Consider the following 12,811-nt stretch of genomic DNA (forward strand, 5'->3'; position numbering starts at 1 on the left):
TCCTTTTATAGACAGGTACAAACAACTTACATAATTTCTTTATGTACCAGGTTGCCACCCTCTGTTGCCTAGTTACCACCCCTCACCTTACAGAAGGGGGCTTACTTACCATCCTTCATGCTGTCAATTTCGACCCGATCCTGAACCGAGGTCGGTATGTGCATTAGCTTTTAGGGAGTCTTTGTACCAAGACATTTCTTATTAAGATGTTCCATTACTCCCTTTTGGCTTACAGTCTGTACCCAGTGCCTTCCTGTGTCCTAACTTACACAATCACGCAGTTATCAGTAAGGCCTCTTTCTTGGCTCCTGTGTTACTGAACCAAAGTCTTGCTCACTAGATTGCAGGCCTGTTGCTGTTTTCATGTTACAGGCCTCTATTCAGGCCTGCTGACTCCACGTTACTGACCCTCAACTTACTACAGTAGGTATTAGACATATTTATATTCTCTTTTTCTCTTCCTCTCTCTCAAACAGACATAGATACACATTCTTATACATAGGTGTGGGCACTAGGGATGTGGGGGGTACTGCTGCACCCCAAGGCTTTATTTGGGCTCCTCTGTTGGCCTCCTATGTTGGCATGCCCGCATCCCAGGCTGGCAACACCGCCTCTGGATCCCCGGCTGCTGTGTCTGGGGTCTTGGCCGTGGGCACCAGTACTCCTGATGATGATGCAGGAATGCCTAACATAGTGAATGCTAGTGGGAAGGGGATAGGTTTCGAAGATAAAATAAAAAAAGAACAACTTAAAAATCATTTAGTTAAATGCCTGCAAGTTACTGGGGCCTGATGATAATGCTTCCAAGAATACTCAAGAAGCTGATAGAGGAAGTATCTGAGACTCTAGCTATCATCTTTGAAAAATTATGGAAGATGGGAGAGATTCCAGAAGACTGGAAAAGGGCCAATGGAGTGCCTATCTACATAAAAAGAAATAAGAACACCCCAGGAAACTACAGACTAGTCAGTTTAACTTCTATGCCAGGGAAGATAACGGAGCAAGTAATTAAGGAATTCATCTGCAAACACTTGGAAGATAATAAGGTGATAGGTAACAGCCAGCATGGATTTGTAAAGAACAAATAATGTCAAACCATCTGATAGTTTTCTTTCATAGGATAACGAGTGTGGTGGATAAGGGAGAAGAGATGGACGTGGTATACCTAGACTTAAGTAAGGCATTTGATATGGTCTCACATGATCTTCTTGTCAATAAACTAGGCAAATGCAACTTAGATGGGGTTACTATAAAGTGGGTGCATAACTGTCTGGATAACCATTCAGAGAGTAGTTATTAGTGGTTCACAATCCTGCTGGAAGGGCATAACAACAGGCGTTCCACAGGGGTCTGTTTTGGGACCGGTTCTGTTCAATATCTTGATCAACGCTTTAGATATTGGCATAGAAAGTATACTTATTAAGTTTTTGCAGATGATACCAACCTGGGAGGGGTTGCAACTGCTTTCGTGGATAGGGTCACAATTCAAAATGATCTGGACAAATTGGAGAAATGGCCTGTGGTAAATAGAGGTTTAATAAGGACAAATGCAAAGTACTCCACTTAGGAAGGAACAACCAGTTTCACACGTACAGAATGGGAAGTGACTGTCTAGGAAGGAGTATGGCAGAAAGGGATCTAGGAGTCAGAGTGGACCACAAGCTAAATATGAGTCAGCAATGTGACATTGTTGCAAAAAAAGCAAACATGATTCTGGGATGCCTTAACAGGAGTGTTGTGAGCAAGACATGAGAAGTCATTTTTCCACTCTACTCTGCGCTGATTAGGCCTCATTTAGAGTATTGTGTCCAGTTTTGTGTACCACATTTCAAGAAAGATGTGGAGAAATTGGAGAAGGTCCAGAGAAGAGTGACAAGAATGATTAAAGGTCTAGAGAATATGACCTATGAAGAAAGACTGAAAGAATTGGGCTTGTTTAGTTTGGAAAGAAGATTGAGAGGGGACATGATAGCGGTTTTCAGGTAGCTAAAAGGATATCATAAGGAAGAGGGAGAAAAATTGTTCTCCTTGGCCTCTGAGGATAGGAAAAGAAGCAGTGGGATTAAACTACATCAAGGGAGGTTTATGATTGACATTAGCAAAAACTTCCTAACTGTTAGGGTGGCTAAACACTGGAATGAGTTGCCTAGGGAGGTTGTGGAATCTCCATATCTGGAGATATTTAAGAGCAGGTTAGAAAGACATCTATTAGGGATGATCTAAATGGTACTGGATCCTGTCATGAGGGCAGGGAACTAGACTTGATGACCTCTCGAGGTTCCATCCAGTTTTAGCATTCTATGGTTTTATGACTCTACTGCTCCTGGCTCCATGCCCACCTCCTGATGAAAGGAGACAGGGAGAAGGGGCCCACAATAATCATATGCGTTCCCGCACCACTGCTAACTCTCTCTCTCTCTCACACAAAGCCTAAAAGAATATTTAAGATGCAAAACCAAGCATTGAAAAGTTAGAAAATGTCAGAATTAAAATGGCCTGTGCAAATGGCCACCAGAGCTCACAGCAATAGTAGGTCTGCACTAAAGGGGAATGGGGCATCTTGCCCCTGGGTTTCATAATATGGGAATGGTGGGACTCTGGTATCTTGGGTTTTATTTCAGTTCTGGAAGAGGGAGTGTGAACTAGTGGGCAAAGAATCTCCCTGCTCCTTCCTGCCCCTTGCTTTGGCTCGTCATCGGATCTATCTTCTGATCTAATCAGTCTTCCTCCACCCTCGCTAGTGCCAGTTCCTAGTCTCTTTTCCCATGTCCATTTCCAGTTTCCTTCTATTGCTTTCCTAATCCCCCAGCTACCCGCTAACTTGCCACTCATGCCGGCGTCACTGTTGTCGGAGCTCTGATGTCAGCTGTATTAGCAGCAAATGGAATTCACCATTTCACCAGGGCTCAAAGTTATTCATAAGGAAAGAGCAGAGGCTTAGTTCGGAGCAGGTTTATTGCTGACAAGGCACAGACTAGTGCCCTGGCTCAATGGGCACAGGAATGCAAACTCATGTACGCCCATGACAATGGTACCAGCTCGATCACACATCAGTACATTGTCTCTGCCGCGAGAATAAAACTGCCCTCATAGAACTTCTCCTTTTATCTGCTGATACAAACATGTTGCGTATTACACTCCAGGCGATGTTACCACGCTTGTCCTTGTCCCTGCTGGTTGGAACTAAACCTCCTCATCCATTATCCTGTAACTCCATCCAGGGGAGGCTGAGGTGCATTTGTACCATCTGATAAGAATATGTTTTCATAGTTAGTTGCCTGAGAGATTTGTGTGTGTTTGTACTGTCCTCTTCAAGAACGTGCTTGCTTGGTTAGCTGATAGCTGGTGTGTTGCTATTCTGCCAATCCAGGCCTGCTCTGATTCATAGCCTTTGGTTCACACTATTACTTACGCTTAGGGATCTAACATTTCCTTCACCACCTGCAAGCATCTAACTGGAGCCCCATGTTTAGTATTTGACAGTTGTCAGGCTAAGGTGTAACATGACCGTTTGCAATTTAGGCGAGACCTCAGTATAAGCAACAAACCAGTTACATTTATCTTTGTTTCAATGTATTTGGTTCAGTGTCTTTTTAAGTTCCCGTGAACTTAAATCCAATGTGGCACAAAGGCACTTACGGTCGCGTGTGCTGGTTTCTGATCAAACACTCCATCACAATTCAATCTGACGTCAAACCACTTTTCACAGAAAAACTTAAGTGCCAGATGTGAACAAAAGCAATTGCTAAATTTAAGACAACATATTCTCAGTAATATATCCAAAATGGGGGGGAAAAGTTTAGAACTGAACAAAGTGTTATGAATTTTTTATAATTAAGGATCATTGAGCATTTACTGACTTTTACTTAGAGATCTAAAATGGATAGTGCTATACTATAGTTTCCATCTTAACTCTGCTGCTAACACATGTATCTGATTTGTTGGATAAAGCGGGGGCAGAAATTAATTCCAAACCCATTTGCATTTGACAACTTTCTTTTTTTTGCCATGGGCAGATGAAGTGGACTAGCAAGTGGAAAGTTTCTGACAGTTTCAGCTTTTGCAAGCAATTTGCTGTTTCAGAGAAGGCCTCTTCCTGACCAGGCCTATGTTCAGATGACAGTTGATAATTTTGTTTTCTGTCATAATGATCATTCTGAGACTCTAGCAAAACAAATCTGACTGCTATACAATCAAAGGCAACTTGGATACAGACTTTCACTTATAGTAGATGCCACAAATCAGGGAAAATGCCAACAGTTAGCCTATCAAAATATTGCTCTATACTGAATCTGAGATAAGCAAACTAGCCAGTCAGACTGAGTTTGATGTAAAGCCATTTTGTTTCTCCTACCTCTTTTTCTTCTTCTCTCATGATGTAACTGCAACATCCACTATCAAAGATGCCTGATGCTTTCTTGTATAATAATTTATTTTCAGTTGCTTACAGCTTTGGTAAACTCACCCTTTGGGCTGAAATTTTTCCTGCTGGGTGCTTGCCTCATGCTGAACTCTTTGGTGGCGGAGGGGAGGGGAGAGATTTCAGCCTAAACAGTCCACCATTTCCAGTAACGAGTTTAGCCTGAAAATATGTTTTAACCATGTTGAATTCTGGTGACCTTGCTGAGAAATTTTTCACTCAGGCATTGAAAGTGGCACCTGAAATTTGACATGTGGGTGATGTTTGTGTTCGAGAGGCAACAATGTGAGAAAGGTGAACTTGAATATTAAACACAGATAATCTACTAAATATTAGGAAAAGTATAGCTAGCTATGGCTGTGCACTTCCATGTAAAATGCAGCATAGGGGAAAGGAGACTGAATAATTATCCATCTGGGAAGCCTTTGTGAGTCAGCTCAAAAGCTATCGATTCACTCAGTGTGAGGCTCTTATGGAATGTCTGTTTCTCTCCTCCATAGCCCAAATGTCATGGCCAGGGTATGTGTTTTTCTCAATGTGTCAGGCTTAATATGAGTTACACTATAGTGGGCCTTCGGTCATTGGGTGTCAGAGCTGGGGCCAGGGAGGTGTGTTAGTAGCACGAGATATGACCTCCCCAGTCTGGCAAATCCCTCATCCGGGACCTGTCAGGTGCTGAGTGCCGGACCAAGGAGGTCCAACCTGTACTTTTAATGATCTTTCTCACAAACAAGGCAGTCTACTAGCTTGGGCTCGACACTTCCCCATCCAGTCTTAGATGTTTTTAGCTGTCATCTCAGTAGTAAGCAAGGGGGTATCTTGGTTTCTTGCAACTTCCAACTCCCCTGTTATCTGGTTCCCTGCTTATAAAAAGCTTTTGCCCAAGGCAGGAATCCTTTGAGTTCAACCTCAACCCTTTCCCCTCTCATTGAAAAGTACTGCATTCAAATGGTTTCCAATACCAGGTGACCTGGCCACCTGTCTTGTCAGAACAAACCCTGTTATTTTCACTCCAATTCATCTGATGAAGTGAGTTTTACCCATGAAAGCTCATGATTCCGTATATTTTTGTCAGTCTCTAAGGTGATATCTATACTGTCAGGTTATTTCAAAATAAGGGGAATTAGTTCAAAATATCTCCTAAGTGTAGACATGCCCTTCTGTCACCATAATTATTTCAAAATAACTTCCCTTATTTCAAAATAACAAGGTGAAGGTCCATACTACCACGCCTGTTATTTCAAAATAAAGGGCTTGTTATTTTGAAGTCATAACTCTTGCTTGTGAAGAGGAATAGCACTATTTTGAAATTACTATTTCGAGAGAGATTATTTCGAAATAACTCCCTGGTGTAGACATCCTAAGGTGCCACAGGACTAATCACTGAGTTAGTGAGGCTAATTATGTAGGCTGGATGTGTCGTATTCATAGCATTTGATGTGAAAATGAAGATGTTAGAGGCAGCAGAAATTGGCTTTGTAATACTCCAACCAGTTCATGTCTTTCTTCAAGCCCCCAGGGTAACAGTGTCCAACTTTGAAGATTAATTCCAGTTCTGCAGACTCTCTCTGTAATTGAAATTTGAGGTGCAACATTGGCTCATCATTGCCAAGATGACCACGTTAGGCTAAGTCATATCAGTGATAGTCAAAACTCTTGGCTAAAGAGCACATCGTGAAATAAAATAAAATACGTTAAGTGCACAAATAAATATGGGCAGCACAGCCACAAAACAGCAGCTGCTTAGCAGTCTAGCTTAGCTTCCAGGCCATTCCTGTAACTTCATTGAATGTCGTTCACTGAAGACAGCTGCATAGATAGAAGCTTATTTCTGGAAACATATGGGCTAAACTATTCAGGTGTCAATAACTAACTACAAACTATTCTCTTATTTAACAAAATCTGACCCCTTGCTATTCCATATGCTAACATGCTCATCTAAGTGGAAGTTGCTGCAGGCTTTCCTAGCAGACAAGTTTTGCACACAGCTATAAGCAATGCTGCTAATTCTCTGTTGATGTGGGTATGCTGCCCATGCTGTCATTATTGCAAATATTTTTTACCCTGAAGAATAATTTCTCCTACCAAAATGAATTGTTGTTAAGATGGAACTTCTTCCCTTTAGATTTTTCTACAAATACCTTAGCTAAGAATTTTCCTTAGCTATATTTGTTGCTTATATGTAAACTGCTGCATTGTGTTATTAAATGCACCATATATAAGTACTTCTGCTTTACTACCAATGCTTTTAATTTAATACAAGTAAAGAGCATTAGTGTCTGTTAGCAGAGTATTAGCTGTGGAAATTTTTATAAGCTTCACAATTCTGATCTGCTGATTAAGACCTTCCTAAAGGATTATTAGGTTTTGTTGGTTATTCATATATACGGAGGCATGGTACTTTTGTTTTCAAGCCTGAATTTCCTGATTGGCTCTACTGTAACATAAGGAAAGTTATGTAGGTCAACATTTTTAAACAAGTCTAATGGCTAAACATCTAAAGCTCAATGAAATTCACTGGGAGCTGGGTGCTTAGCTTCTTTAGATGTCTCAGAAAATCTTGGAATAACAATTCCTCATTTTTCTCAACTTATGGCATGTAGGTCCTTCCATATCTACTTCACAAGACTTTGTGACTTATTGGCCAAAATCCATGCAGTAAGGCTGAATGAGTAGTAGTCTAGTCCAGAAGAGAAAACCATTGTGAAAATTTGGATTAGAGCTGAGTGAATAACAAATTCTTACAAACAAAATAATAATTAAAATCCTTTTGGGCCAAAGTGATCGATCTTCCTTCCTTCCTTCCATCCACCAAATCAACTAACTAACTAACTAACTAACTAACTAACTAACTAACTAACTAACTAACTAACTAACTAACTAACTAACTAACTAACGAAATACATACATTGTTGGTGAATCCAGAAAGTTAAATGCACTTTGTGTCAAATGAAAGGGTGTGTTAGTTATTAAATGAGATGTTTCATTTAGATGTCGAGAATTTTTTAACATTTAAAAACTTTGAAAAGTAAAAGGAAACTTCAAAACCACCATATGTGAATCAAAAAAAGAAACTGTTTTGAAAATATCAAAATGATTTTTTTTCATTTGTTTTTTGGACTAAAAACTTGACAAGAATTCATGGCATGCTTTGGTTTCACTGGATCTGCATTTTCTGCTGAAGAAAGGTTTTAGCATAAAGTTTTCATTCATCTCTAGATGAGATGTTGTCTTACACTTGTTGGCACACAAAATAAGTGACTCAGAAATCCAGTCAATTATGTGAGTACACTTGTAAAAAAGTAATAGAAGTCTGTGGTTTTAGATCAGGGTAACATGATTCCAGTCCAGTTTCCCTATATGTGAGGTTTAATATAATTGCCTATTGTCCCTAGAATATGGACTTGTGAAAAGTAGAAATATACCTCGGAGGTATATTTTCTTGCAACACAACTAAATGATTATGGTTAGATTTATTACAGTATATCTGTTTAGAAATGTATTTGAAATTGGGAAGATTACCATGGCTATGAAAGTTAGTGCAAGTTTGACTGTTAATTTAAATAGCATCAGGACTGGTGAAACATAATTTCTTCCACTAATGATGGGCAGCAACTATATCTGGATTATCTTCTTGTAAATGTAAGGGAAAGTAGGCTATTTATCACATAGCTGGATTTATGGAAGGAGTAATGTCTAGGATTTTTTTTAATATTCACATTTCTCCATGAAATTTAAATTATCAAATACTTCTCAAGAAACTGCATTTAAAAAAAGTTGCCGCTTGTATTGCTATCTGTTGATTTAATTGCTTTGTCACCTTATTTGTATATATTTACTTGTTTTATCTTTTGAGGCTATGCACTGTTTAAATTAGGGACTTAATCCCTTAATCTGTTGTTTTTCAATTAATCATTCACTATAAAAAAACTATTGGTGAAGAGAAAGTTTAGCTTTTATACAAAATCATTGCTGATTGATTTTAACCAAATTTCACAAAAAAGTCAGTTTTGGACAGAAATCAAATCTGGAAAATTTGAGTCGCAGAGTTGAATTTTTTTGTATGGAAGTATGAGTAACTGAAAATGGCTTTATGCAGCTTTCTATTACTGCTAGTAGTTTGGATTTATTTAGATAGTGAGTTGGTTACTATGAAGGTTGAGTATACTGATTTTACAGTCTGTAAAATTAGTGCTGTTTGGACATTTAGCTGAAACTGCAGTATCTTCTAGATAGCTCTTTTCGAGCATGTGTAATCCCCATGATTTATATTTGGTCAAGACCATACAAGTTAGACATGACCAAACTGCTAGATCCCTGCTCTAAATCTGTGTTATATCTATGTGAGTGAGAACATTAAATAATTAATGCATGTTTGGCCCAGTGTCCAAATTACCTACACAAAATGTCCATTTGGACAATTTAAACAAGATGTGCAGAGGCCTTTGTGGAATGAAGCTCTTGGTCAGAGAGAAACTTGACCTAGGAAAACCATTTCAAAAGAAAAACGTGCTATGCTTTCACACCTGTTTTATAGCTGGTTGCAGTCTTCAAACTGTATAACAGTGGCTAATAAATAATAGTCTTGAATTTTGTTTATTTACACTATTGAATTACATTTTTCTGACAAAAATCACATATAGGTTTAGTTTACTTATGGTGTTAAATACCATCACCCTAATTGAAGACCAACACGGAGAATCTGTAGCACCTTGAAAAGATGCAGCTGTAGTAATTAACCAATGCAGTAATAATGCTTGAAAATTCAGGCTCCAACCTAGTACAATTTCTGCCAGTGGAAGATAAATTGAAAGGCAAAATATACTGCAAAACGCCTTGCCATTTTAGTTGCTTCTGAAATATTTGTGTACTTAGTATTATATCGACTTCTATGTGGTTTAATTCTCAATTAACATTATGGGTATGGCAGTTTCTGCTGCTAAAGTTATAACATGAATTTAACTTTCTACAGGTTATATGAAGGAAAAGAGCAGACAGAATTTGAGGAATCCATGAGGAGACTCTTTGAATCAATCAACAACCTTATGAAAAGCCAGTATAAAACTACCATTTTGTTACAGGTTGGTAACAACAATATGTCTTATATACTGACAGTGCAGTGGTGGTGATACATTTAGATGATTAATTCTTTACCCATTACTTTTCGATTCTTTCTTAACTGACAGAGCAAAGTTGGACAGGTTGTTTAATTACTTTAAAGCCCAAGGTTGACAGGTTTAGAGAAAGGCAAATTCTTTGCATATCTTTAAAGAAATTGCTTAAATAACTAAAGCACAGATGGCAGGAGTTTCCAAGGACTCTGTAGGCCTCCCATTCCTCTTGAATTCCAATGGAAACGGAATACCTAATACTTAAGAAAATGCAAGACAGAGATCCTTAAAGTGGTGACTCTAGCATATTTATTAAACAATCTGTCCCAACTCATAGTTAGCTCAGACACTTTTATTTAGTTCTGCAGACCTGAGAGAGAGCCTTGTAACATGAAAGATTGCACCATCCACCAAAGGACATTGGTCCAATAAGATACTACCTTGTGTGTCAAAATTTAAAAATAGACCATTTTGGTATCTGAGGTTTTACACTGACTTATCTAGACAGCAGAAACTACTGATCTTAGGTTGAAGGCTTTGCAGTTATGTAAATGTCAGTGACTATCATCCACAGACTCATATCTGTGAATAAACACAAGAAACTTCCAAGAAAACCAGGAAGAAAGGGGCTTACTAAGATATATCCTATGCTGCATAAATTATAAATTAATATGCCACTACAGCAGCAAAAATCTGAAGTTTGAGGGTGCCTCTATAGAAACGTATAGTTTGCTTTCAAGCAAGTTGGTACCATGAACATTTTATGAACTCTTCAATGCCTCATTCTTCATACTGTTGGATTTGATTTTTGTTTTGCTTAGTTCTATGTTTTTTATTTAAAATGGAGTGGAAATGGAAGACTAAATAGAGAGAATTTGCTGCTGTATTTGATTCATTTCAGTATTCCTTTTTGGAGTTGCATTTCCCCTGACATTTTCTGTAGAAGGATGCACAGAGCTATAAAGGAACTGAAAACATAAATCTGTTTTTACCACATGCTTCAAGTAATGTTCTCATGTGTTTGAAAGGAATTCAGGATGTTCTGCACCCTATAAGATGAGTTTATAAAAGATTGGCCAGCAGCTGTCTAAGTAGTTGGAAGGAATTGAATCAGTAGCAGGATACTTTTTGAATGATAAGTAAAAAATATTCCAACAAATCAGTGTCCAAAAGTATTCCATGTAATTGCACTTTAACACTACACAGTTTAATGGATTGTCCTCTACATTGATTGCAACACATCATTAATGTTATAATATCTTAATACCTTTTTTTGCAAGCAGGACCATGCACAAATATCAAGGTCTCCCACCTTTAGTTTCTGAGGGTGTATCTATACTTCACTGAAGCTTGGAATAAGATACACAATTTGAGCTATGCAAATTGTATATCATATTTTGATCTTATTTCAAAATAGCTTATTTCGTACACAGCGCCAAATTTCAAAATAACCTGCTATTCTGAAACGTCTCTTACTCCTCATGGAGTGAGGTTTACAAGGATATCCGAATAGCAAGCCCATTATATTTCACAATAATGGGCTTGATGTGAAGACAAAAATATCCCAAAATAGCATTGCAATATAGACGTAGCCTGAATGTTCAAATTAGTTAAATTGAAATCCCTGGAATAAAGTAGTTAAATACTTTGGAGACATTGATATTGTACAGGCACTAGGGCATGTAAGTACTTAAACCCATTTCTTAATCAGTGAAAATAATCAAAATATATATGCAGTATTTCTCATATGAAGAATGCAAGGAAATCTCCAACAAATAGTGAACTCCTATGGGACTCTTAATCCTGTCTCTTTTACTTTGAGATGATGTTAATCACATCTCTTCAATCTTTTGATACCTTCTAATACAACTTAAGCTGTTTCAATGAAGTTTCTAATAAGGACATGAGGAAAATTTTACAGAAGTGATGCCTGAGAATATTTGGGTGTGTATTTAGTTCCGTGTGAGTGCAAACATTTTGCGTAAAAATGTTCTTTGTTTTAACAAGTCCAGTGAATGTCATTAGCCATGGGAAACTTGTCTAGTTAGACATTTGTGTCATCCCTGAGATAAACAGAGTATCTTTTGTTCTGTGTGGACTGCGGATTAGAGATGACCATTAGGGACCACTGTCACATATCAGATTCATGATACGTTATGTGGGTTAGGAGTGGAAATTAAGACAGAATTCAGTCCTGTGGCTCTGCAGTCAATTGGGTTACTCATTTCAAATAAACAAATTATTCATACTGCAACAGTCATTTAAAAGATGTATCAGTAAGATTGCCATACATATTTATGGAGACATCGCTCATATTTAGGAGGATGATTTCCATATACTTTGCTGGAGCTTTAAAATTGCACTGTCTGGCAGAAGAGTTTCTGTCATGAAGGGTGAATAGCTATGAGTATATCCTTGAAAATATAAAAGCATATTTAAAGCTTCTTTCCTTCGAGGCATGAAGAATGTGAAAGCTGTACAGGTGCTGCAGTAAGTCGGAAGTGAGGTAGCAATCAGATGGAATGGCCCTTTGTATTCTGTGTCTTTATGCTGTTGTAATGACTATTTTAAATGTGGATTTTGTCTTTTCCAATGTGTTCCATCAAGTATGGAAACAGGTATTTTGTTTGTAATAACAAAACAATTTTGTAAACACATGGCTTTTCTTATTTTTAATTAATCTCTTCAAGTACTGTATGATTCAGAGTAAAACAAAATGCTTTTGTTTTAAGCCCAGACAGAGCAAGTCAGATCCGGTTTGGCTGAGCCCTGGAGGTTATCAGAGCATCATAGTTTCAGCACAAAATGGATAGCTCATGCACAGATTATTGTAAAAGGTGTAGCTGTCTGGAAGGAGGACTGCCTTAAACATGTCCAAATCCAATAAATAATGACCAAAGAATGAATATTTAAAGAACTCAGTGAAAGAGGTTGAGACCTCAAGGAAGAGAAACGCCTTTTAACTCGGGTTTCTGCAGCAAGAAATAAAGCACCAACTATATTAGAAAAGCTAGACTCTAGAATGGAAATCCACAGCAAATATATACGTGCTCTGACTCAAAATTAGATCAGCTGACCACTTGAATAGTAAAACTGGAGTAGAGAATAGAAGGTGTGGGAATACTACTTTAAATCTCAGTGATCAAGGGTGTTAATGTCTGCATCTATTTTCCTTACTCGCAAGAGAGATGGAAATGTCAGATTTAGCACTGGAAAAGCCAGCATTCATGAGAAAATATTTCTGCAAAGCTATCTTGAGAATGTGGTGGCAAAGAATCAT

At 38.1% G+C, this 12,811-nt stretch overlaps 1 protein-coding gene across 2 annotated transcripts in view; it reads left to right on the plus strand.

Annotated features, from left to right (window-relative positions):
- DOCK2 (dedicator of cytokinesis 2) overlaps positions 1-12,811 on the plus strand; it is a 499,444-nt gene that overhangs the window by 107,278 nt on the left and 379,355 nt on the right. For both annotated transcript variants that reach the window (XM_075900153.2, XM_075900154.2), the window contains one exon: positions 9,393-9,501. In XM_075900153.2, the coding sequence (XP_075756268.2) occupies positions 9,393-9,501 (109 nt within the window). The remainder of the gene's footprint in view (positions 1-9,392; positions 9,502-12,811) is intronic.

Source organism: Pelodiscus sinensis, chromosome 16, assembly GCF_052426305.1.
Source record: "Pelodiscus sinensis isolate ZL-2025 chromosome 16, ASM5242630v1, whole genome shotgun sequence".
Classification (NCBI taxonomy): Eukaryota; Metazoa; Chordata; order Testudines; family Trionychidae; genus Pelodiscus; species Pelodiscus sinensis.